At 39.3% G+C, this 26,924-nt stretch overlaps 1 protein-coding gene across 1 annotated transcript in view; it reads left to right on the forward strand.

The window, feature by feature from the left end:
• The first annotated feature begins 540 nt into the window (after nucleotides 1-540).
• Nucleotides 541-26,924, forward strand: part of CRPPA (CDP-L-ribitol pyrophosphorylase A) — a 297,097-nt gene continuing 270,713 nt past the window's right edge. The window contains exons 1-2 of the mRNA XM_024767102.1: nucleotides 541-797; nucleotides 12,152-12,428. Of these exons, the coding sequence (XP_024622870.1) occupies nucleotides 541-797; nucleotides 12,152-12,428 (534 nt within the window). The remainder of the gene's footprint in view (nucleotides 798-12,151; nucleotides 12,429-26,924) is intronic.

Below are 26,924 nucleotides of genomic sequence, written 5' to 3' on the forward strand. Positions count from 1 at the left end.
GCAGTTTGGCTCACTGATATTTCATAATAACATTTGCCCATCCACCTATCTTTACCACAGATGGAACCAGGATGCCTCATGAGCGAATGAAAGCCATATAACTAAGGTGCACATTTTTCTGTCTCATCTCGTGGCTCGCATCCAAATCTCTTCAAATCTCTTCAAGGGGAGAGGGATGGGAGGGAGTCCTGACCCCTACTGCCTGCGCACAGCTGTTAAGGTTTAAGGAGACCCTTAGGCATATAGGGAGGGCTGACACATCCACCTGCGGCAACTGCTGGGCCTGCCAGAGGAGAAGCCGGGAGCCGGGAAAGCCAGCCCTTCCGGGGCGCTGGGCTCTGGACAGAGGCCGAAGACGCGCCGGGAGGGAAGACCGGCAGCTGGATCGTCCCCTGGGGCCGTACAACGGCCTGGCCCGCGCGGCTCGGGTGGGCGCTGTCTGTGTGCGCGCTTTGCCCTTGCCCGCCCTCCCCACTGCGACCCCAGCCTAGGGCAGGAGCAGAGCCCAGGCGCAGTGGCCATGGGGGAGGAGGGCCCGACATGGAGTCATGGCCGCCTGGCGGCTCTGGGCCGGCGGAGGCCGGGCGTCGCCTGCGCGGCTTGCGCGGCGCCGACTTGGCGGCTTCGGCCTCCTTGCTGAGCGGGGCCGGGGCCGAAGCCGGGTGCAGCGCGCCGGCCGTGGCGGCCGTTTTGCCGGCGGGGGGGAGCGGGGAGAGGATGGGCGTCCCCACCCCGAAGCAGTTCTGCCCCATCCTGGAGAGGCCGCTCATCAGCTACACCCTGCAGGCCCTGGAGAGGTAATGCGGCGCCAAGCGCGCCTTGCGGTCCCCGGCCCCCTGCTCCCCGCCCTCAAGCCCAGGGCAGCCCGCGCGCGGCACCTGCTCCAGTAGCTGTGCTCGCGCTGACACCCGCTCTCGGCGGACAGCGGGGCCGGACTCCACCCGCTCGGTCATTCCAGTTCGGGCTCCATTCCCGCTAGCCCTTCACGGAAGGGGAGCTCTGGCCCTTTAACAGACGGGCGCGGAGCCTGGGGCTGCCCTACGGAGCCCTTTACTGCTCCAGCCGCCGGCCTGTGGAGCTGCCCTCAAGACTGACTGGGTTAGCGCGGGGGACGTTTAGTTCTAACCCCGGGGCCTGTGGGGACTAATGGGAAGCTGGTTTAGGAGTCTCCCTGTCCCATATTCTCTCTCACGCTCATTCTTCACTCTCAGCGGCTATCTCCGCGCATGCGTGGGTGATGAGTTGCAAATTAGATTAAAATCTAGTTGCAAACTAGATTTTACTTGCCAAGATAGTTTTATGGGCCTTTGGTCATTCTTTTTATCAACTGTTAACAAATATTAACTGAGTATCTAATATGAGACATACTGTGCTAATTACTAGGTACTGAAGGTGGACCGAGAAGCAGGATTTAATCCAAACCTTTCCATGGTGGAAACGGATTTAAGGGCGCTAACTACATGCTGTATCTTCGAAAACGGACTAGCTGGGGAAATGGAAAAGGAATGGGATAAGGAGGACCAGGGGAGTAGTAGTGAGGATCGAAGGAGGTGAAAAGGAAGGGTATGTTATTTTAGCTTGCTTTTAGCCGTGTGTAATGGCTGGAGGGATGGGAAGCGGGGGGAGTACAAAGGTCCACATAGGTGGTGTTATGGTGTTGAAACTTACAGAAGCCAGTGTGGAGCTGTGGGAATATGTTTTCACGTGGATTGACATGAACCATTTGCTTTAGGAGGCTTTAATGAAGATGAAGCTAATGAGGTTCAAGTCAAAGGACAGTAGCCTGTTATCCAGAAAACAGACCCCTACCTCCCACGCTTTCACACACCCCAGAAGCCAAAGGCCCCAGTTGCTTTGCATATGGTAATTTTTCCAAATGACACTATTCAGAAAGTAAGTGGAAGTGTAAAGACCCATAATCACCTTTGATTCGTGGCTGGTGGTTACATGTGAAACTCATACAAACATGGAAAGAGTTCCAGGTGCTTCTTTCGCTTCTGTAGTTTTCCATTTCTCTGAGTAGTTGATTCATGCTACTCCAATATTCCAGTGTCACAGATACTGTGACAACGTAGCTCATTTATGCAGGTAATATTAGGGGACACAGTAGAGCTCGGCCAGCAGGATCTTTATTAAGCATTTAGATGTAAGGGAGTGCAGACGTTTCTACGTTGAGTTTTCCTTCGTATGGAAAAAAACGCCACAAAACTTCTGTATTTGCAGTTTTGCCTCTTCTGAGGCAGCAGGAGATAGGTGGATATTAAACAATATCAATTTTAAAGTACAAGAATGTTCTGGAAAGGCCTTGTTGATGTAAAATAAGATGGAACACTTCTGTTTTTACTTAATTTGATCACAGCGGTAATAAAATCCTAATAGCAGTAGTAACTAATCAAAACCTCCATTTTGAAATACTTCCGGGATCATTCTTTGTGAACTATTACAATGCCTGAAGAACTTACGGAATATGGTTATTTTGGAGTATGTCTCAGGAAATCCTTGGAAACCTTGTATCACAGGGATGTATATACGGGTGCTTCTCAGCCATTTGCCAAATGTAAGCCCTTCTATTGGTAAAAGATGAGCTCCGTAGACTGCTGATAGTTTTCCTAGAGTGTGGTGCTGAAAGGCCTTTCATCCCGAAAGATAAATTATGGAAGTTCCTGTCTTTTGGAACTGAGAGTCAATGTAAAGAACTAATGAGTATTTAGAAGGAGGTTACCCCTGAATTTGGCCCCAAAATGGGATAGGGAAATGCAAAAAAAATGACTAGTTTGGTTTTCAGTTAATGCCATGTGAACATTTATTTCTACTCATTGACTTACCTACGCAAAGCAAGTAAAAATGTATAGCCATACAAAGGAAACATGAAAGCAAAAGGAGGTGGGGCAGATACGAGAACAATAAAGCTCTAGAAGAAAGGAGGTGGAGGAGTGGTAACCAGTCAGTTTTAACAGGCTCAAGGAAGCAGAAACGTAAGCCTTGGAGGTAGAAGAGCTGTGTTGGAAGCAAGTTGATTGCAGTCATAGAACCTTGGAAAGGCTCAGGAGTTAAAAGTACTAATTAAGGTAGGGCAGACAGGGAACAACTGTCTACAGCTGTAAAGGCAACTGGTTGAAACCTTCAAAAAAAAAAAAGGCTCCCAGATCCCTGTCAGAACACTGGAGGCTTAGCGTCAGGCTCAGAACCAGCACAGCCAATGGCAGAGTGAAGTGCTCCATGGCCATAAAGAAATGAAGAGCTACATTCTCATTTTCGAATGAGATGCTTAGCGCTTAAGGTAGACTCAAGGAAGTACTTTACTTTTCAAACGTGCTATGCATTAAAGCACCTGTCTTTGCATAACTGAGAAGTTGGAGGAGACATTGAGAGGTTTGCCTTGTGACTTGTCTGGGACTTCATATTGTTTTTCTGCTTTAGTTGAAATTGGAAAAATACACATTTTTCTAGTTTAGCCACAGTTTACTTGTGTGCCTTTGAAATTTCTTAAACTAATTATCAGATGAAATGAGATTTAAAAGAATCTCTGAACCCTCAAATCTTAAACATGTTGGCTAAAGGCTTTCGCTGGACCAATGGAGGCTCAAAGTCCATCTGAACTAGTTGTGTGTGGGTATATATTACAATTAGCTTTTATATGTGTAGAAGAATATATATGTTTATATGTTCACAAAGTGTATTGAGATTATGCGCTTTGTTCAGATCTGTGCATTACAGGCGTTATACTAAAAGGATCAAGTGTGACTAATTTGTAGGTTGTAGTAAGAACAGGTCTTCAGAAGATGACTAAAAACATTTCTAGGAGTTTTAAAGTTTCATTTTGGCCTTTTAGGGGGAATTAAAATATAAATTGAACCACAGATTATAACTTGAAGAGAGCTTTGATTTTTCTTATTTTGTTAACAAGGAACTGAGGTCAAGGGTATTAATCCTTCTCATAACGATTTATGACCTGAGTTTGCAAAAGGAAGCGTTGCTCTAAGAAATCATGTGTCAGTGGTGGTATTGGCAGGAGCCTAAAGCTCTGACAGTTCGGTTGTAAGATCTACTCGCAGTCGATCAACTGATACCTAAATTTTACTGGTTAAAAAAGAAAAATGTATTCCCAGGTCTGAAATAGGAAGTAAAAATTCCTGCTGGCAGTCTAATTTCTGGCTTCAAATTTCTAGGGAAAGAAAGTGTTATTAAGGAGAGCTGGTTACCTGGAATAGCTAAATAGACTCAAATGACAGCTACAATGAAAGCAAGTCACAGAGGCACACTTTGGCCATGCTTATTCAGACTCCTGGTGGCTGTGGACTAGGTGGGAATTTCCCTGACAATAGATTTGAACAAAGTCAGGCACAGCCCTCTCCATAGCTCAGGAGGGTTCTTGAGTTCTTGAGGACACTGCTTAAGATGTTTCTTGATAAGGTTCCATGCTCATCAAAGCCTGTTATTATAAATTGGCTTCCCATAGAAACCTTTTATAGGAAGAAAATATGCTGTTGCATTGGTAAAGAACTTTGTGGACGTTGTGATAGTAATGTGTATCGTTGTATATTAATACGTTGGCATTCAAATTCATGTTTCAGAGCCTTTTTAGTTTGGTTAATGTGAGTTAGGCTCCTCGGGTCTGATAAATCCAGATGAAAAATTCATTTTGTCAATTGGTATGTTCTGGAAACCATGGATTTTGTGATTGAGACTGGGTGGCTTTCTTATTACTTGGAAAATCGATGAAAGTCCATTTTTAGTAACTGTTAAAGACTCCATGGTGTTTTTCAGTGGATTAACTTATGGCTTATTTGATCTTCTGAAGGTTTTCTTTCTTTCTTTTCTTTTTTTTTTTTTTGCGGTGCGCGGGCCTCTCACTGCCGCGGCCTCTCCCGTTGCGGAGCACAGGCTCCGGACACGCAGGCTCAGCGGCCATGGCTCACGGGCCCAGCCGCTCCGCGGCATGTGGGGGCTTACCGGACCGGGGCACGAACCCGTGTCCCCTGCATCAGCAGGCGGACTCGCAACCACTGCGCCACCAGGGAAGCCCTGAAAGTTTTCTTTTAATATTTTTTGTGTACTTAAAAAAATTGTTCTGTCCTACTGTGTTTCTGAAAACCACTGCAAATTCTGTTAGAACAAGAGAATAGAAAGCAAGCATAAATGTTAATCGAAATGAGCAATATTGATTGCTTGAATTAAGCTGAAAGTAGGAATAGAGTAGGGAAGACAGGAGAAATATGTAGAAGATAGGAATTGGCAATTTTTAGTGATTAATTATACTAAGGATTCAGAAAAAGAGATGAATTTAGGATGCTTTTGAGTGATTGCTCAGATATATGAATTTGACTTAAACATTTTGTCTGGATGCTTCATTAATAAAAGGGTTAAGTCTGAGTCAAGGGAAGGAAGAGGCCTGTATTGTAGAAGAAATAGAGTGGGACTGTGTTTTGCACAGGTCAGATGATTGGAGATTTCAGTTCCATTGGCACCCCTGTGGCTACTGTGAGACGAGAGAAGACCAGGACTGGTAGTCTGGGCTTGACCAGTGGAAGCCTTCATGGGCCATATTAAAGAGACTTGACATTGTCAAGGCAGTCAGGGGCCAGCCCCTTTACACCAATTCGGTATTTTCCTTGTAAAATATCAGGGTGTTTATGGAGAAGGAGGAATCTATAAATTATGGCCACAGTACAATCCCGAGGCCTAATTTCCATGACAGCTGTCATGTAAGTGAGCCATAGCTGTCACTGTCTCTTGGGGCCAAACTTAGGCAGCCTGGGTGAGAGCACTTAAGGAGTGTTAACAGCGCCTGATTTTTCCATCTGTTTTTATTTATTTATTTTAAATATTTATTTATTTGGCTGCGCCGGATCTGTAGTTGCAGCGTGCGGGATCTAGTTTCCTGACCAGGGATCGAACCCGGGCCCCCTGCATTGGGAGTGTGGAGTCTTAACTGCTGGACCACCAGGGAAGTCCCTGCATCTGTTTTTTAAAAGCATTTGTTTAAATCTACTTTCAACTGATCTTGTTAAACTGTCTGAGCACAATATACCTGTAAGTAATATTTATTTTTTAAATATAATGCACATATTAATAGAAATATATTTAAATATAACCTTAAAATATTCTGGGAGAAGATTACATCTAAGATACTGTATTTTTTCCTCAAATTGTCGGTAGGTGTAATGGAGCTTGAGGTTAGGTTTGTATTTGCCTATGGAATGTGCTAGGAAGGAAATACTCAGAACTTGATAAAATCCAGCTACAGGGGGTTCAGTGTGGACTTGCCTTCAGCTAAGGAGGTCGACCAGATTCATTTATTCAGCAAATATTTGTTCACTAGGCACTGTGTGAGGTACTTAAGGCCTTTCTTAGTGCCATGATTCTACATATTAAATTTTAATACTGTAAAAGGCTTTTAATTCTATACCTAGAAAAGTATGTGACTAAATCCTTCGAAACACAAACAGTACTTAAAAAGGCTTGCAAGTGCTGAATGTATGCTTGGTTACTGAACAAAATAGCATAACAAGCCCATTATCTCTTAAGAGTTGTGTAAGACAGCTTTCCGAACTTTTTTATTGTGACCTGTTATGAGAATTAGATTTTGCTCATGACTCAGTGACACATACTTAACTACATCCAACATATTTGAAAGAGAATTTCATGAAAACAATCTGTCCTTACTACTTGCTATACATTAGAATTTTACTATTGTATTAATTTCTATTGACTCAAAACTGTTAATCTTAACTTACAAAATTGATTTGATGATACTCTAATGGGTCCTGAAATCTGCAGTTTGAGAAACACTTGTTTAAATCATTTTTCTATTTAGAGCCTCATAAAATTGTTTGAGAAGTCTTAGGCCACGAGTATATCTGTCTAATCTATATCTACTTTTTTGGACTGCTTTCTGTTTGATGGAACATAGGTAATCATTTTGTAGATATTTTAAGGCATTCCAGTAAAATTGGGATTGACCTTTGGGAGTTCATTAACTCAGACGTTTGAATGACTACTGTCAAGCAATGTCCTATCTTTCTCCCTCTTCATTATTCTGTATTTTAATATTTAATTTCATGTAAGTTTTGGTCAAAAAAGCAACTTGTTTTTAAAATTTGCTTTTAGCTTATTTTTTCTGATAGAATAGACTATGGAAAGTAAAAGGTGATAGGTTAGGGCACAGGTAAAGCTCTTGCCTTAGAAAAAAATCCTGTCCACTGATATAGTTGAACATGTACTTGAAACTTATCTATTTAAAAAAAAGCAAACTTAGTGTGATGTCTTATTAATAAAGTGTGATGTCCTATTAATAAACTAAATAGATTTGATTACTTTTACACTTTTCTATAAACTCAAGAGCACATTTTATTTCTAATTGTTTAAGCTTCCTCTTATCCATTGATTCATTTAACAGGTACTTCTTTTTTTAAAATATTTATTTATTTTTTGGCTACGTTGGGTCTTCATTGTTCTGTGCGGGCTTTCTCTAGTTGCGGTGAGCAGGGGCCACTCTTCATTGCTGTGTGCGGCCTTCTCATCGCAGTGGCTTCTCTTGTTGTGGATCATGAGCTCTAGGTGCACGGGCTTCAGTAGTTGTGGCACGTGGACTCAGTAGTTGTGGCTCACAAGCTCTAGAGCTCAGGCTTAGTAGTTGTGGCACACAGGCTTAGTTGCTCCGTGGCATGTGGGATCTTCCCGGACCAGGGCTCGAACCCGTGTCCCCTGCATTGGCAGGCGGATTCTTAACCACTGTGCCACCAGGGAAGTCCAACAGATACTTTTTGATACATAGTCTGTGAGATCAAGAATTCTGCTGGTGTTTGTTATTGGATTACCAGTGACTAGTATAATGTCTGGCAAATGACAGATGCTTACTGGATGTTTTCTGAATGACTAAATGAACCCATGAATGAAGGAATACTTATGCTTAAGTTGTAAGAAATAAACTTGACCATGTTTTGACCACAAATGCAGCATTATTGTTCAAAATAAATGGATTGCTGGGGACATGACGATCCATACGTGATTTTTTTTTCTCTCTCATGGATTTTATGACCTCTCAGTGTTAGTGCTTTTACAGAGGTTTATAGTGTGAGCTCCAAAGTCAGAGTGGGGTATACCCAGGTCCTTTCGTTTCCTCGCTGTATAATCATGGGCAGGTCACTGCCTCTGTGCCATCTGTGAAATGGAGATAATAGTGATTTCTTTTGGGGCCGATATGACTATTAAGTGAAATATTACAGACACATGCTCCAAACAGTACATGGCACTTAGCCAACAATTAATACATCTTAGTTACTATTGCTACTATTAATATTACTGAAAGCTTAGTATATGCCAAGCCCTGGGATATAGTCTTTGCTTTTTGTGGGTTGGCAGCCTGGTGAGGGAGGTAAAAATGAAACAGTAAGACTGATAAGACTCTCTAGCGATAAGAGTGCTCTGGGAGCTGAGAGCAGAGATGCCTCACCCAGAATGTCAAGGAAAGCTTGCTGGACGAGGCCACATCTGAACTGACAGCTGAAGAACAGTAGGACTCAGCCAGGAGTGGGTGGGGGTGGAGGAATTATGAGGAGGGGGGATAATGTTGAGAGGCAGAGGAAGCAGCGTAAGCGGAGACCTGGATGTGAGACAATGTGGCGGTCACAGAAAGAGGGGCATGGCAGAGACCAAGTGGTGCAGGGAGAAGAAGGCCGAGATCAGGTCCTGCTCAAGAGCCAGCAGGGGATGGCCTAAGGTTTACACTTGAGGGAAGTCATCTAGAAGTGGTAGGGTGGATTGTGTTGATTAACTGAGAAGGAGGAGACGAGCTGAGAGGCTATTGCAGAAATAATGGGAGAGATGGCTGCCTGGGTCACAGCTCTGCCAGTGGAGACAGAACCTTGGGAAAGAACCTTACATCTAGGGGGCACTGAGAAACTGTCACTTGCTAAGGACTTGGTTAAGCACAGTATAAGTTTTAAACCATGTAAATAGAGTAAGTTCTAGCAGTGTTAAATTTGCAGTGATAGAAGTGGGGGATGGATGGATTACAAAGCAAAGAGCAACCTACACTTAGTCATATTCCAGAATCCTCCTTATTGCCTATTCACATAACTACATATTTTCTGGTCTGGTATTCTCTGAGTGGTGTTGCTTTGCTTTGCTTATGATTAAAAGTCCCCCAAGGTGTCTGACAAAACATGAGTAATCCCAGTCATCCTTGGAGCTTTAGAATCTAGAAATCAGAGTAAAGAGTCAAACTCATTGAAACAAAACAATCAGCAAACAGTATATTGCAGAGGGAAGGCATTTTCATTGATTTTCATTCTCTCTTCAGGTTGATGAGGAGAGCTTTCTGTTTTCATAATCCTTCAAACTATGCTATGTTGTAAGATCCTGGTAGATGAGACAGACCAAAATCATTTATTGATAAAACAAATAATTATCAAGTACCTACTAGGTGTAAAGCAATGGGCAAAACTGATACTGTCCTTGCCATCATGGAGCCTACATTCTAGAAGATGGAATGTTGTATTTTGATGAAAAACGGTAAAAATATTTTTTTCAAGTAGTTTTCGGCATCAGATGGCAGTATAGGAAGATAAAGTACGATGTATTTGTGTATCAGATCCTTCTGATGTTTCCCATATGCGATAGTATAGAGTGTGAGGATTACATGAGTTAGGACATGACTAATGCTTAAGACTTAGTAAGTTAATCGATATTAGCTATTTCATATTAAGTGATAAATTATTTATTTTGCCAGTTTTTCTTACTGACTCAGGAAGATTACCATCTCTTAAATCTTATCCACAAGCACCATCTGATAGACAGGCTACCATCATTGTCTTGCTCGGACTTCAGCAGCAGCTTCCTACCTGGTCTGTCTGCATGCTTTCTCTACCCACTCTATTCTCCATCTTGCACCAGAGTAAAGTTTATGCTCTAAAATTAGAAGCTGCAATCACTCCTGTAAACGTTTCCATGGAACTAAGTAGCTTAAAGCAACATAAATACATTCTTAAACTTTTCGATGTCAGAAGTCAAAAAATCATTTTCACTAGGCTAAAATAAAGGTGTGAGCAGTGCTGTGTTCCTTTTGGAGGCTCTTGGGACAATCCATTTACTTGCCAGATGGCAGTCCATTTACTCAGGTTCTGGAGGTCACCTGCATTCTGGGACTTATGGTCCTGTGTCGTAATGAGTGCTGCATTTGTTACCACATCTTCTCCCTCGACTCACTTGCTTTTCTTTCACTCTTAAGGACTTTTGTGATTATATTGGACCGACCCAGATAGCCCAGGATGATCTCCAACTCAAGATCCTTAACTTAATTACATATAGAAAATTCTTTTGATAGGTAGGGTTACATATTCACAGGTTTTGGGAATTAGGTGATGGACATCGTTTGGGGGTTATTATTCTGCCTACCACAGTTCCCCTTATGTCATTGAACAGCATAGAATACTGGGGGAGGTGAGTATTAATTTGAGTGTAAATGTCCTGCATAAAGCTTTTCTCTAGATTCCTATTTTTTAAGGTTAAAGACTAGAACCCCTAATATGGCCTTGGAGGTCTCCATGGCCTAGCCCAGCCCATCACTTGTCTGTTCCTCCAGCCTCTTCATGGGCTCTTCTCTGTGCTTAAAGAACTCCCCTGCATTTCCTCCTAGTTTCTCAGAACCTTGCTACGGCCTCTGCTTAAACCATCCCTCTCTCTCTCCCTCCAAATCCTTTTGCCTATTTTCCTGCCCCTGCCACTTGAAGGGAAAACTCTGCTTCCTTAGGGAGCATTATCTTGGCCTTCTCTGTGCTGGTCACATATTGTGCCGCATGCGATCCTGGGGCCTGGACCTCTCCTTCACAGCACTGTGTTGCGGCTTGGAGTTGTCGGTGTTCTCTTTTTTATCAGTAAGCTCTGTGAAAGCAGTAACTATTTCCATTGTATACTCAATTCTGATCATTTATTCAGTGCTCAATAAATATTTGTTGGAGGAATGGACTTAAAATGAAAGGATAGCGTGCCCTCAAGTCTTGGTTGTGTGCATCGTTGTAGTGCTGTCGTAGCCACAGGCGGAATGGGGTTTTGGATTATAGGAAGGGTTTGTTCAATAGCAGAAGGTAGGAGATGGTTAATTATTGAGTGAAGCAACCCAGTGTTTTTCATTTATCGATAGTTAATTTCATTATTGAGTAATTTTCAGACCCTACTTTCATCTCTTTAAAAGTGAGTACAAGACTTAACTGTCTAGCATGAACATGTAGGATCTCAGAGGCTAAGAATGCCATTAAATTTTAAAGTGGCCTTTAATCAGAGTTGATACCATGGGCCAGAGGCTGTTTTCCTGGCTTGGGCCCGTCAGCTGAGGAACTTTGAGTGTATAATCATGTTAACCTCTGTTAACACTGGTCTTCAAGAGAATACTGCTCAACTTTACTGCAGCCACTGCCACTCAGCGCTGTGGACTGTTAGCATCTGTATGCCAGTAAGTCTAAAAGTGTTTCAGAACAGAGAAGAATTGCTTTGTTTTGTATCTGACTCAACAAATGAATTCCTTATTTTATATTTCATTAAAATATGAGTTTTCTCTTTTATTTGAGCCTGATTTATACTTATACAAACTTAATTAGCATAATTTCCCTATTTAAGCTAAAACATTTCACCTTGATGTAGGCAAAGTTTAGCTCAGCTATCCAGCTTTGTTGCCAAATCAATGGATTTCTTGAAAGAGACAGAACTTGTGGAATTCAAAAGTGCTTTGGGTTGTTCCTATTTAGTGGAGAGAATTATTTGGGGAAAAAAAAGCAATTTAAAAGCATAATCTTAAATTTTTTCTCTCAGTCTACTGATGAATATACTAATTATTTAAATTTAACTTAAGAAATCTGTGATACATATCTATACCTAATCTATGCTTTGCAATATAGGTAATTTTACAGTGTATTGAAAAATACTACTTCTATTTATATTCATGTTTCTATAGTATGAGAAATTCAAATTCTTAATCAACCCCTTTACTAGACATGATTAAAAATGCATAACATTGACTTAGTTCGTAGCTTTCCATTTTTAATGTCCCTATGAAGATGTATTAGTAGTAATTAGTAACTCAGTTTTGTTACTAGATTAACTTTAGTTGTTTAAGAATCAATTGATATGAAATGTGTGCATACTTTCCTTATAGAGTATCTTGGATAAAGGACATTGTTGTGGCAGTAACTGGAGAGAACATGGAAGCAATGAAGTGTATTATTCAGAGGTACCAGCATAAAGGCATCTCTCTGGTTGAATCTGGAGTGACCCGCCACAGGTCAATTTTCAATGGACTAAAAGCACTGGCAGAGGATCAGCCCAACTGTAGACTCTCAAAGCCAGAAGTAGTGATTATCCATGATGCTGTGAGACCATTTGTGGAGGAAGATGTCCTCCTTAAAGTTGTCACAGCTGCTAAGGAACATGGGGTAAGTATTGAAATACTTCTGAGAATGGATAAAAGGGGCAAACGCTATAGCACATATTCATTTGCTGGATTTTGATGGAATTATATACAGTATTTAAATGTCAACTTAATTAAAATGGGCAAGATGACATAAAACGTTATGCTAATTTGTTTTAGGAAGTTTATATTATTATAGATTGTGAGACTGTTCTGGAATTTCTTTTGCTAGGTAGTCATTTATCATAATGTAATATGAGCTATTTGGAGAAGAATGCAGTAATGTCATTAGAGTATAGATATGAATGGATGGACCTTAGCTGCATATTTAATTTCATTTCTTTACCTAAAAATGCCGGGGAGGGACTTCCTGACAGTCCAGTGGTTGGGACTCTGTGCTTCCAGTGCAGGGGGTGCAGGTTCGATCCCTGGTCGGGGAAGTAGGATCCCACATGCTGCGGCATGACAAAAAAAGCAAAAAAAGCCTAAGAATCTTGTAAGAGTCTAGGAGCTATGTGACTTAAAGCAAAAATACCCAAGCAAACCTGGCTTATTTCACCCACTTTTTGTTTTAATTTTTTAGAAGTGGTTTATTTTTTTAGCACACACAGCCAGGCAAGATTTTCACACCCCTTAAAGTGAGTAATCTTAGGATGACAGAATTCTGTGTTCACTTCTCTTTCACCAAAATAAACACAGGATAGCAAAAGATCTGTTGTAATCCTTGGGACATATTTGTTTTTTTTTTAAATTACTGAGTAAAATCCTGTAAATGACATAATAGATACTAAACTGAAGTTTGCAGTTTAAATTTGAGACTTAGTGAAAATTTATGGCCCAGACTTAGTATAGTATAATAGAAATAGGCTGTAGGGGCTTCCCTGGTGGCACAGTGGTTGAGAGTCTGCCTGCTGATGCTGGGGACACGGGTTCGTGCCCCGGTCCGGGAAAATCCCACATTTTGCAGAGCGGCTGGGCCCGTGAGCCTTGGCCGCTGAGCCTGCGCGTCCGGAGCCTGTGCTCTGCAACGGGAGAGGCCACAACAGTGAGAGGTCCGCGTACCACAAAAAAAAAAAAAAAAAAAAAGAGGCTGTAGAGTTGGACAGACTGAGGCCCAATTCTGTTTTTCTAATTATTAGTAGTATAATATGTTCAACTTTCTCAACTTCTTTGAGCTTATTTTCCTTTTAAAAATATAAATGCTAACTTGTAAGGTTGCTTTTAGGATTGGAAATTGTATATATATTAACTACATAGTATAAAGTGCTAAGTATTTAAAGTGGTATTACTGTAAGAATAATTATAATATCTCAGATAATATTTTGTTTCAAAGATAGTAGACCAATGGAAGGAGTCATCTAAGCCTTCCTAGCCATCTGGGTGGCCAGGAAGTTATAACATACTCAACTGGGAAAGATAGCCTGATTTCTATTTAGTTATCTATATGTATTTGGATTTTCATGTTCAGGAAATGGCTCCTAATTTCATCTCTCTACAACATGAATTTCTTTTACATTTAGACCTATGTAAGAATTCCACAGGTAAAATGAAACATTTTTCTTATTTTTAATATAACTTCTAAGTGGTATTTTGACGTAGTGAAAATTATGGCTCAGGAACATTAATGACCACAAAACTTTCTCACGTCTCCTGTGTTTTTTGTGACCTCTTCCTCTTTCCCCGGCTCCTAGATTGTGGAAGAGACAATGTGGCCAGGTGCAAGGGTGATGAGGAGGAATAAAAGAAGAAAGGATTTATAACTTTTAAGAATTTGAGTAAAACTTTACAAGTTTGAAAGTTCTTAGGGAAGACTATATAATTTGGGCGGTTAGAAAGTCTAGGCATACCATAGTACAAATAAATTATGGCTCTTTGCCTATGTTACCTTTTGGGAAAATAGCACTTAAAACTCATTGTGAAAAGCAAACATTTGGGTTTTTTGAGTATTCAGAGAATTTCTAAGATTGTTTATAAAGTGATTCTTTTGGTAGTATGTCTGAAAGGCAAAAGATTAATTTGCACCAATTAACAGGCTGAGAATGTCATTTAACAGGTGACTAATAAAACATAAACATATATAGCAGTTCGGTGGTTTTTTGTTAGTTGCAGATTTGTTGGAATTGCTTTTAGACTTTAATTTTCTTAAGTCGTTAATCAATATAATTTGTAAGATTCAGTCTCATTATGCCTTCTAAATAAAACAAATTATGTTTTAATAAAATCTGAAACTTTCCAGATACATTGAAAAGCTGGTTTAAAGCAAAATATTTACAACTAATTTAAGAAAACTTCAGAAATTTGGTGTCTAAGAAATACTGCCTTGTTTTTGATGGTGTTAAGGGAAATTTTCATAAGTGTAACATCATTATTAGTTTCATGCAGTTATAAGGAGCATGTTAAGGAGTTTATTGCCCTCATTAATGAGGGAACCAGACAGATGTTACAATTGATAGGGGAACAAATTTATATGGAATAAAAGAATGTTGAAATTAATTCACAAATAGACAAAACTTTTTTTCCCCACGGGACGAGGGGTGCCAGTTGAACCTTAACTGGGCAGAATCAATTGGCACGTTTATAGGCAAGAATGATTTTCCACTTACTATCAGTTATCTATAATTTTTGAGAGTTGTAAAAGACCTCAAGGGCAATGAAAAGCTGGTTTCCGCTAATCAGGAACTGTATCTAAACAATACAGTTTTCAATTGGGGACACTTATTTTGCTTATTCTCATTTCCTTAGAATGTTGAGGATAGTGACCCAGTAGCCTCAGGAAATTCAGGCACTACTTTCTGCCACCTCTCCTACCCTGTTCTAAATTTTAATCCTAAAAACAAAAACACAACTAATTGAGATGTACTACTAGTAGTTGAAGTTCTTGAATTGGTGGGAAGTATTGGCATCGTTTTAACCTCAGGTCAAATTGCAGAAAACTGGTCTGAATTAAATTCTATAAAGAAAGTAGTGAAGATTTTTGCTTAGAGCTACCAGACAGTTGTTTGTCTGGGAGTCCTTTGAACTCATTCTCGTTTGTTATTTTAAATTGTGTTTTATAGACTCTCAACTGATTGTCCTGTTTTCTTACCTCTTTTCAAACCCTACCTAGAAAGGTCCCTTTCAGATAAATCATTTCCTGAATCAATGAGACACTGTGACAGCCCCCTGGTGGGTATGCAGGCTTAAGATAACGTTGATATTTTAACTTACATTACATTTTAGTTAAAATATCCAAATTAATGATGGTGTACTACTTCAAGAGACTAAGATGCCCCAAAATTAAGGGTGACATTAGGTTGTCTGCATATAGGGGCTCAAAAGTGTTGCCAGGACCCCAGTTCTTTTCTCTTCTCTGTGTATGCTCCATTCTTGGGTTCCACAGAGGCAAGATGACTTCAGTAGGGCAGCTTTTATCATTTCTTTTACTTTTCATTTATTTTCTTTTACTTTTATTTCTTATTTCCTTTACTTTTGGTAGGGTTGGTCAGAGTATGAAATTCTAAGTTTACAGTTATTTTTTCCCCAGTATCTTGAAAATATATTATGCCATTGTCTCCTGACTTTAATATACCTTTGAGGAGTCTACTAACCAGTCTAATTGTATCCTTTGAAAGTAATCTGCTTTTTCTGTCTGGTTGCATGTAAGAATTTTTCAGGTTTTGGGCAGTGTCTCTGGTATTTCAATATATGAATCTTTCTTCCCTTGCTTTGGATTTTTTGTCCTTTATGAATTTTATGGTCTTTAAAAATCAATTCTAAAAAATCCTAAGCTATTATCTTATTGAATATTGACCTTGTCGCATTTCCCAACTGACAGCTTTTTTTCTTCTTTATCCATATGTATCTATATACGATAAACCTTATCCTGTCCTCATGTCTCAACTTTAATATTTTCTACTTCTTCTCGTGGACTGCCTCACGGGTAATTTCAGTTTTCTATTTCATTCTTTAGTTCTAATCTTTTGCTTAAGGAGTTTTAGAATTGTAATAATTCTCAATTTCTAGGAGTTCTGTTTGGTCCATTTCAAATGTGACTGGTCTTTTTCTATTTTGCTTTTCTGTTTTGTCTTTCAATACTTAAACATTTTATACATTGTAGGTAATAGTAATTCTTGGTAGTTTAATTCTCTAGCTCTTCAATTCTGTTCACTTTTGCTCATGACGATTGGTGTCCTCCTTTGCAATTTGGATTGTAAGCCCATGTTTGGCAGGACTCGATCAGCAGGAATCCTCTGGGCATGGGACGAAGGTATGTTTCTGAAACATGAATTTGTGTTCCCTCTGCTGGGGATCCCAAGGGCTTTTCCAGCCTGCAGCAACTTTTGTCAGTTCATGGGTTGAAGTTTTGTAGATCCTATGGTGGTGTTAAAACAAATTTCTAACACACGTATAAAGTATAGATGATCATTACCACTTCTCAGAGAAGACTACTCCCACCCCCAGCTCACCCTCCTGCCCACCCCGCCCCAAATCCCAAGCCAGGACAGACAATTTTGCTTTGTCTTTTCTCACTGAGGACACTTTTTTCTAGGCTACTCTTTAAATGAGTATATAGCTTCTCATGGATCTTTGAGGGCTACAGTTCTAACCAACCAAGTAGCACAGGCTCAAGATCTAATTCCTCATTCCTTCTCCTTTGTTAAAACTAAAGCCTCTTGTTAACCCAAAGGTCTCTGCCATCCTACTTCCTTGGGTTCTGACTATCATGTTAGTTCTAGGGAGTTTTCTTGAGTCATACTTTTAAAGTTCTTTTTTAAAAAGGCACTTTTAAAAGTTACTTTTAAAAGCTGTTTATGAATTCTTCTGCATTAAAAAAAAATTGTAATAGGTTTTTCCAAGGTATGTGGTCTGCCATATTGCAAAATATGAAGTACTTGTATATTTCTGCATAATTATAAGTCAAGAGATGTAGTTATAAGGACATTGTTATAAGGGATATGTTGGAGCACTGAAAAATAAAGATGTAGGGAGAATCCTTTTTAGAAGCATTAATAAGCTATTGCATATACTCTAAGAACTGCCAGTAGAGTCTGATTTTCAGTTCATGCTATCAGTAGAGCAGCCTCCTAAAGACTTGCTCCTGAGGGAAGATGTTTAGTTTAGTTACTTGCATATGTTTCTTCCCTGAGCTCTCTGTTTTTGCATCTCTAATGATGTTTTATCGTCTTCTCCCTAATCAACTTCTTACAGTAACAAGTTATATTTACTGCTTCTGCTTCTTCATCTCCAATTTATTGCTCAATGCACTGCAATCAACCTGGCCTCTTTCCCCTCTGACTCTTCTGCCTGAAAATCACCTGTAACTTTCCAATTCCCAATCAAATACATTTTTAGTCTTTTGTGTAACAAGGAGTTTGACTGGCTTTTGTCCCTGGTTCCTTGCAGGGAGAATAAATCCTTGAAATTTGTCAAGGGTCTTCATTTTTCATGAGCCCATTGGATCTCATTTGAGCTTACGCTAGTAAGATGAGATGACTCAGGATAGGGGCTGGTTACCAGCAAGATCAATGGAGCTTTGAACCAGCTGGATTTTTGGGGTGAGAGGAATGGTGCTGGAGACCGAACTCAGTCACATGCTCAATGGTTTAATTAATCATGCTTCAGAAGTGAAATCCCAATAAACTCTGGAGAGTGGAGCACAGTGGGGAGCTACTTGGTTGGTGAACAAAGAGGTGCTGAAAAGATGCTGCTCCCTGATTGCATGGGGGGAGGCAACCATAGAAGCTGTGTGTTCTGGTCTCCCCTGAGATCTCACCCCATGTGTCTCTTCATTTATTTATCTAGTCTGATTTGTATCCTTTGTCATAAATATGTAATGTAAGTAATCATAATCATATAATCATAGTGTGATAAGCATTCTTCCTGAGCTCTGAGTCATTCTAGTGAATTACTGAACTTGAATAGAGGTTGTGGGAACCTCTTGAATTTGGAGTCAGTTGGTCAGAAGTGTCGGTGGCCTGGGGAACCCCACTTCTCTCTGGTGTCTGAAGTAATGGCAGTCTGGTTATGAACCAATCGTTTATGCTAACTCTAGGTGGCTGACATCAGAATTGAGTTTTAGAGTACACCAGTGTGTATAGAATGCCTTAAATGGGATAGTGTTAACTAGCTCTTCTTGGAACTCTTGCCTCTACCTTGGCTTCTGTGACTTTATTCATTCCTCTTACTTTCTTGACCACTCACTTTTCAGATACTTATTCCCATCCTTTAAATGAGGTTCCTTTAACTATTATCACCAAAGTATTTCTGAGCAATCTAAATCATGCCCACAATACTTAATATTGTTTAAATCTACATACCATAAAACACACTTTGGGGGAATGTACAATCTGAGTGTTTACACCTGTAAAGATTCTTGTAATTACCACCACAGGTAGGACACAGAACTGTTCTAACACTCTGAAGAATTTCCTCCTGTTGCCCTTAGTATTCAGACCCTCGTTCCTCTAACCCCTGTCAACCACTGATGTGTTCTCCGTTCCTGTATTTTTGTCTTTTCCAGAATCCATAAATTGAATCATACAACATGTAACTTTTTAAGACTATTATTTCACTGGGTGCAACACATTCGTGTGCACCTATTTTAACTCTGACACACTGTCCCAAATCTCTCTCATTCTCAGGCTTCTCACTTCTGAATTCCAGACCTGCTGTGTTCAACTTCCAGCTAGATAGAACCACTTAAATTTGCCTTTTTCAGTGTCTATGGAATCATGTGCAGATTGGAATTCATTAATCCTCCCTGATATCTTTCCTTGAATTTCCTCCATAGGTAAGAGGGAACCACTGATTTTTGAGGAGGGAATAATAAGACTTGAATTCTACAAAGATGACTGTCTGCCTTGTTTGGTAGGTTGACTAAAGGAAGAGTTTGAGGGAAGTGAAGTTAGTTTGGGATCTGCAGTAATGATGCTGCTGAGTGATGATGAACCCTATATCAGCCAAATGAAATGGAGAGGGAAGTAGATAGTACTAAAATGTTCAGGGCACTGGACTGCCTGGACTTGAGTAACGGTGTGGTATGTGAGCCATAGGAAATAAGGGACATGTATTTTGTGTGCTTTTAATTTTTCTTTTCCCTGAGGTAGTCTCATCTCTTCTCTCTAAATCCCTGTGTTCCTGCCGTCCCCACCCTTGCCTCCAAGTTTCTGTGAAATTAGGGTTTAGGCACTGATTTTTTGCTTGCCACATCTTTGCAGACCTATTTACATTTGCCTAAGGGTTATGACTGCCTGGGACCTTTTCCGCACTGGTTCATGATTTATCTTATCTTTTCTCATAAAACAAGGTCTCCTATACTTCCTGTGTTGGATTTTTGCAATGTGTAAAACAGGGACTTTTTGTATTCCCGTGTGCTATAGCATAGTTAGCAGGATTACTTTTTGTTGGAAAATTGTTAATCTGAAGAGAAACAGTGGAATTTATATGAGAAATTTTGACATGGGGTGTGTGTGGGATCTCTTAGGACTGTGCAGCATGGCTATTTAGCAATGATGAACAATGCTTTGGAAATTCTGCTGAAGTTAATGTGTGTGTATGCATCAAGAATATACTTTCACTACCCAGTTTTATAACTTTATGCAATGTATTCTGGACTGTTTTTTTTAATTTTAAAATTTTTATTTCATATTGGAATATAGTTGATTTACAATGTTGTGTTAGTTTCAGGTGTATAGCAAAGTGATTCAGTTATACGTATACATATATCTATTTTTCAGATTCTTTTCCCATATAGGTTATTACAGAGTAGTGAGTAGAGTTCCCTGTGCTATACAGTAGGTCCTTGTTGATTATCTATTTTCTATACAGTAGTGTGTATATTGTTAATCCCAACCTCATAATTTATCCCTCCCCTCACCGACTTTTCCCCTTTGGTAACCATAAGTTTGTTTTCTGTTTCTGTTTTGTAAATAAGCTCATTTGTATCATTTTTTTAGATTCCACATATAAGTGATATCGTATATTTGTCTTTCTCTGACTTCACTTAGTATGATAATCTCTAGGTCCATCCATGTTGCTGCAAATGGCATTATTTCATTCTTTTGTATGGCTGAGTAATGGTCCATTGTATGTATGTACCACATCTTCTTTATCCATTCATCTGTCGATGGACATTTAAGTTGCTTCCATGTCTTCGCTCTTGTAAGTAGTGCTGCAAAGAACATTGGGGTGCGTGTATCTTTTTGAATTATGGTTTTCTCTGGATATATGCCCAGGAGTGGGATTGCTGGATCATATGGTAGCTCTGTTTTTGTTTTTTAAGGAACCTCTACACTGTTTTCCATAGTGGTACAACCATAGGTGTGTGGGTTTATTTTTGGGCTTTCTGTCCTGTTCCATTGATCTATTATTTCTGTTTTTGTGCCAGTACCATACTGTTGTGATTATTGTAGCTTTATAGTTTAGTCTGAAGTAGCTAATTCCTCCAGCTCCGTCCTTCTTTCTCATGATTGCTTTGGTTATTCAGAGTCTTTTGTGTTTCCATACAAATTTTAAGATTTTTTTGTTCTAGATCTGCAAAAAATCCCATTGGTAATTTGATAGGGATGGCATTGAATCTGTAGATTGCTTTGAGTAGCATAGTCACTTTGACAACATTGATTCTTCCAATCCAAGTACATGACATATCTTTCCATCTCTTTGTGACATCTTTGATTTCTTTCATCAGTATCTTACAGTTTTCAGAGTGAGCTCATCAATGAATTCAGTAAAGTTGCAGGATACAAAATTAATACACAGAAAGCTATTGCATTTCTATACACTAAAAACTAAAGATCAGAAAGAGAAATTAAGGAAACAATTCCATTTACCATTGCATCAAAAAGAATAAAATACCTAGGAATGGATTGTTTTAAAATAGAGATGAAAAACTCACTTAACAGATATTTGACTGTGTATTTGGAAATTTGACATAAAGTAGAATTGACCATGGCTAGTAATTGCTTGATCTCTGGGTGGTTGTGGTCATGATGATCCATACTGAAGGTCAGAGTTCAGTCCTGGGTGGGGGTCGGGTAATAAGCTTTCCTGGGCCAAATGGATCCTTTATCTACTCAAGAGAAAGTTTGGTATCGATTTAAGTCCTATGTCTAAAGAATGAGGGAGTTCTGGAAGAAAACAGTGAGTTCTGATTATTTCTTGGGAAATGTTGACAAAGGTTTAAATTAAGTCCAGGGCAGGTGGTGAACTACTTATTCCCTGACTGCCATGGTCTGAGGTGAAACTTGATCTGTTTCTGATGCTAGAGAAGCTGCTATGTGAAAGGCTTTTGTTTTGCTTAATTACCTGAAACTATCTGCCCTTGCAAATCTGTTCAATTAATTACTTTAAAATGAAGTTTGAAAGGGTAGATTAAGGAAAGATGAGTATACCTAGGAATTAAAGTTTAGTACATATCCAAGTTTATCTCTGATCATATTAGGTTTCAGATAAATGGTATCACTCTAATTGTCCAGAATTAAAGTTTTGTGTACAGCGGGGACTCCTTATGCCTTTGTGCTGCATATTCAGGTTTAGGGATACTTTGTAGTGATAGCACAGTTTGGACAGGTTTTTCAAAGCTATATTTCTATACTGAATAAACTATAGATTCTTTCCTCATAAAAGGAGATGGGAAGTATTCTAGTATAAAAATGTGAAATAGTCAAAATCTCATAATTGGCAATGATTAGCTTTGAAGACGTTATTCTGTAAACATTAAGTAGTCTCTGAATAAAGATAACTCAGCTAACTGAAATTGTAATTACCTAGTCAGAGGATTTCTGTTGTAGAGTGTCATAATTAGCTTGAATGCAGATGCCTGAGGAGGGATGCATGTTAGTACCTGCTGTGTTGATGGATGATAAGCATTGTTCAATTTTGCTTTTAAAAGTAAACGGTAGAGGTGGGGTTCTTTATTCGTATTGTATGATTTGTATCTATGATGTTTTCCATGCATTGATATGTGGAAATATTTGATACATTACCCTGAGAGGCACGTAATCACTGTGGTGTTGAGCTGTTAAGCTTCCATTCAGAGCTCATTATGCTAATTCCCATGGAAACAGTGTGTTTGATAACTTGGGAATTACATTTTATAAAACAAACTTCTCAGGTAGCTGTACTTAAGAGGCAACTCACTTTGTCCATACTTGGACAGCAGAGGTATTTTCACTTGTGACTCTTTTCTTCGGCTTTTGTGTAGTGAGACTTAGGAAGCTGGTAGCCACCTTGTGCTTTCAATTGTCTTTATGTTGTGTTACTTTCCAACTGATGTTTTAGCTTCCATAGGAAAGAACCTAGTAATTTCTGCAATATACTAATCCTATAATGACATCTCAAAAATGAATGATCTCTGCTATTGAAGTTAGTTTTCAGTAATCAAAATGAGGGTCCATAAATACGCATCTTAGAACTTCTCTTTTTAAAAATACCAAAAACAGTCAGAGAACTTCGGACACTTGCAGATCTACCACATGGTATAATAAATAGAACATTACCGGTCACTGTGAAACTCTGTCCCTGCCTTGATCGTGTTTAGTCCTCCCAGGTGGATAAACATTATTTTGAACTTTGTTTTCTTGCCCTTGTCTTCAGTTTTGTAGCGTGTATCCCTAAAGAACATACTTGTTAGATTTTATTTTTTTGTTGAGGTATAATTCACACGTTCATATGATTTTTAGCTGTTTTGTATATATATTTTTTGCCCAGTGTATTGGGGGAAATGTATTCACGTTAATCTGTGCATCTATAATGCCTTCATGAGCACTGCTTCATATGTCACAATTTATCTGTTTACAGTTAGTGGACATTTGTTTTTAGTTTATGCTAATATGAACATTGCTAGCATGAACGGTGCTACTCATGTCTTCTGGTGCACATGTGCAAGGATTTCTCTAGTCAAGATGTGTGAGCGTTACCAGCCTTACCAGATGATGCTGAATTATTTTGTAAATTTGTATCAATTTACGGTCACCAATAGTGTATTAACAACAGCTTGTTGCCCCACATTCTCACCATCACTTGACACTGTTAGACTTACTTTTTTCTAATCCAGATAGTGGAAAGTGCTTTCTCTTTGTGGTTTAAATTGGCATCTTATAAGTAGGTTGGGTATTCGTCATATATTTATGGGCTTTATGTGTTCTCATTGAATTGCACATGTACATCTTTTGCCCCTGTTTCTAGTTCTCAAATAACCGCTGGTTTGTTGGGGTTATTGTGGAAACGAATACTTTGCAAAGTATATGCTTTGTAACTGTTATCTCCCTTTTAAAAATTTCTTTTTAAAAGACTGTTTTGTGATGAGCAAGCATTTTTACTTCAATATAGCCAAAATTACTAATGTCTTTATGGCTCTTGATTTGTGTAGGATCTGAGAGAGTGAATATGGGTGCCTTGGGTTCAGATTGGGGCAGTAGGAACAATGAAAAGTGGGCAGATTTGGGATATTTTGAAGCTGATGTCTTGCTGATGGTTTGGATAGGAAATATGAGAGGAGGAGAAATCAATGACCTTCAATGTTTTTGGTAAGAACGACTAAAAGAATAGAGTAGACGTTTATGTAGATGGGAACATCAGTAGAGTAGACGTTTATGTAGATGGGAACATCAGTAGAGCAGCCGGTTAGGGGTGTGTGGTATAGGTGAAACCAGAACTTGGATATTTATAGTCTGGTTGTGTGTTTTGATCTGAATGGAGATGTTAAATAGGTATTTGGATGTACAACTCCAGATTTAAGGAGAAATATCTGGGCTGGATTTATAGATTTGCGAAGTCTCATATAAGATAGTATTTGAAACTCTGGGACTTGAAGAGGTCACCTGTGGAATGAATGTAGGGAAGTCTGAGGTCCGAGTTCTGGAAATGCTTTCCACTTAGAAGGAGGATATAAGGATCTAGGATTTAAAGTGTGAGAAGATGAGAGAGTTTGGTTGGTGATAATGGTTTCTGAAAACCAAGTGAACAAATGTCCTCAAGAAGATAAAGAGCTATCCACTGGATTTAGCAATGTGAGGGTCATTGTGAGCTTGAAAAATTTATTTTGTGGAGTTTTGGAGATGAAATCCTAATAAAAGTAGACTACAGAGCACACGGGAGGAGAGAAAAATGACAGATAAGGAATAGTATAGTGTGGACAATTGTTTGAAAGAGTCTTACTTTAAACTGGCACTAACTGGCAGATGTATGATCAATGGAAGACTGACTTAATGATGGGAGATGTCACAAAATGCATGTACTCTAACGGAGACAGTTCAGTTAAAGAATACAAACTTGAGGCAGGACAGAAGACTATTGCTATAGAGACCTACATGAGAAGGAATGGATGCCAGTAAGTATGTGGAGATGTTGGATCTTAGAAAAGAGGTGGAAATTTTTTGTAGTTCTTAGAATGTTTTGCACTTACTGAGTATATTTAAATATACTGCACTGTTGTTAAATATATTCCTAAGGATTCTTTTTGAAGTTACTATAAAGGAATTACTTTTGGATTGTTCCTTGCAAATATATAGAAATACAGTTAACTTTTATATATTAATCTTGTCCTCTGCATTCTTGCTAAACTAGTTTATTAGTTCTAATAGTATTTTTAGTGGATTCATTAGAATTATCTGTGTATAAGATTGTGTCATCTGCAAGTGAAGATAGTTTACTTTTCTTGAATGCCTTTATTAGATGTTCCTGCATAAATGCCCTGACGAGAACTTCCAGTACTTTTCTTAAAAGTGGCAACAGTGGACATCCTTGTTCCTGATGTTGAAGGGAAAACATTAAGTCATCACACCATTAAGTATGATGTCAGCTGTGGATTTTTTTTTGTAGATGCCCTTGATCAGATTGAGCAAGTCCTCTTCTGTTAGTTTGTTGCATGCTTTTTTCATGAAGTGTTGGATATTGTCAGATAGTTTTTCTGAGTCTATTGAGATGTTCATGTGTTTCTGTTATTTATTCTGTTAATATGGTGTATTACATTGATTTCTTTTTGGGATGTTAAATTAATTTTGCTTTCTTGGGATAAATCCCACTTGGTCATGGTGCATAATACTGCTTACGTGTGGCCGAATTTGGTTTGTTATCTTGAAGATTTTTGTGTTTATATCTTTCAGGAGTATTGATCTGTATTTTGGTTTTTTGTGATGTCTCTGGTTTTGGTAATATTGGTCTTAAAGAGTGAGTTGGGAAGTGTTCCCTCCTATTTTTTTTGAAATGGTGTGAGGAACTGGTATTGAAAAAAAAACTTTCATTACAATTAACCAGTGAAGCCATCTGGGCCTGGGCTTTTCTTCGTGGGAAATTAAAAAATGCCTAATTTTCTTAAAGGTCTATTCAGATTTTCTATCTTTGAATTAGTTTTGGTTGTGTCTTTCTAGAAAAATGTGATTTTATCTGTTACCTAATTTGTTAAAATACGCTTGCAGTTTTCTTTCTCCTTATTTCTATAAGGTTAGTGGAAATGTCACCACTTTCATTCCTGATATTACTTATTTGAGTCTTATAAACCTTTAGCTAAACTAGAAAAAAAACTGTTTAAACTTTTTCAAAGAACTAACTTTTGGTTTTTCTCTATTCTATTTTCTGCTCTTATGTTTATTATTATGCCTGCATTAGCTTAAGTCTTTTTTTAGTATCTTGAGGTGGAAGGTTAGGGTTTTGATTTTGAAAATGTCCTTTTATATATACACAATTACAGCTATAAATCTCTCTTAGGACTGCTTTAACTGCATTCTCCAGTTACTTTACATTGTGTATGTTACTGATCTCAAAGTATCATTTCCATAGTGATTTCTTCTTGGATTCATTTAGTAGTGTGTTGTTCAATTGCTATTTTTTTGTTTGTTTTTTGCTTTTTTAAATTTATTTTGGGCTGCGTTTTGGGTCTTCATTGCTGTGCATGGGCTCTCTCTAGTTGAGGCAAGCGGTGGCTACTCTTAGCTGCGGTGTGCGGGCTTCTCATTGCGGTGGCCTCTCTTGTGGTGGAGCACGGGCTCTAGGCATGCGGGCTTCAGTAGTTGTGGCCTGTGGGCTCAGTAGTTGTGGCTCGCAGGCTGTAGAGCGCAGGCTCAGTAGTTGTGGTGCACTGGCCTAGTTGACCCGAGGCATGTGGGATCCTCCCGGACCAGGGCTGGAAACCGTGTCCCTTGCATTGGCAGGCGGTTTCTTTTTTTTTTTGGTGGTACGCGGGCCTCTCACTGTTGTGGCCTCTCCCATTGCGGAGCACAGGCTCCGGACGCACAGGCTCAGCGGCCATGGCTCACGGGCCCAGCTGCTCCGCGGCATGTGGGATCTTCCCGGACCGGGGCACGAACCTGTGTCCCCTGCATCGGCAGGCGGACTCTCAACCACTGCACCACCAGGGAAGCCCCAATTGCTATGTTCTTAATTCTCACACTTCTTTTTGTTTCTCTAAAACATTTTTTGAGGTATAATTGACATACAACATACTGGATTCAGGTGTACAACATATTTCAACATTTGTATACATTGAGAAATTACCACAATAAGTCTGTATCTGTCACCATACATAGTTACAGAATTTCTTCTGAAG

This window comes from Neophocaena asiaeorientalis, unplaced genomic scaffold (assembly GCF_003031525.2).
Source record: "Neophocaena asiaeorientalis asiaeorientalis breed wild unplaced genomic scaffold, Neophocaena_asiaeorientalis_V1.1 scaffold70, whole genome shotgun sequence".
NCBI classification, from domain to species: Eukaryota; Metazoa; Chordata; class Mammalia; order Artiodactyla; family Phocoenidae; genus Neophocaena; species Neophocaena asiaeorientalis.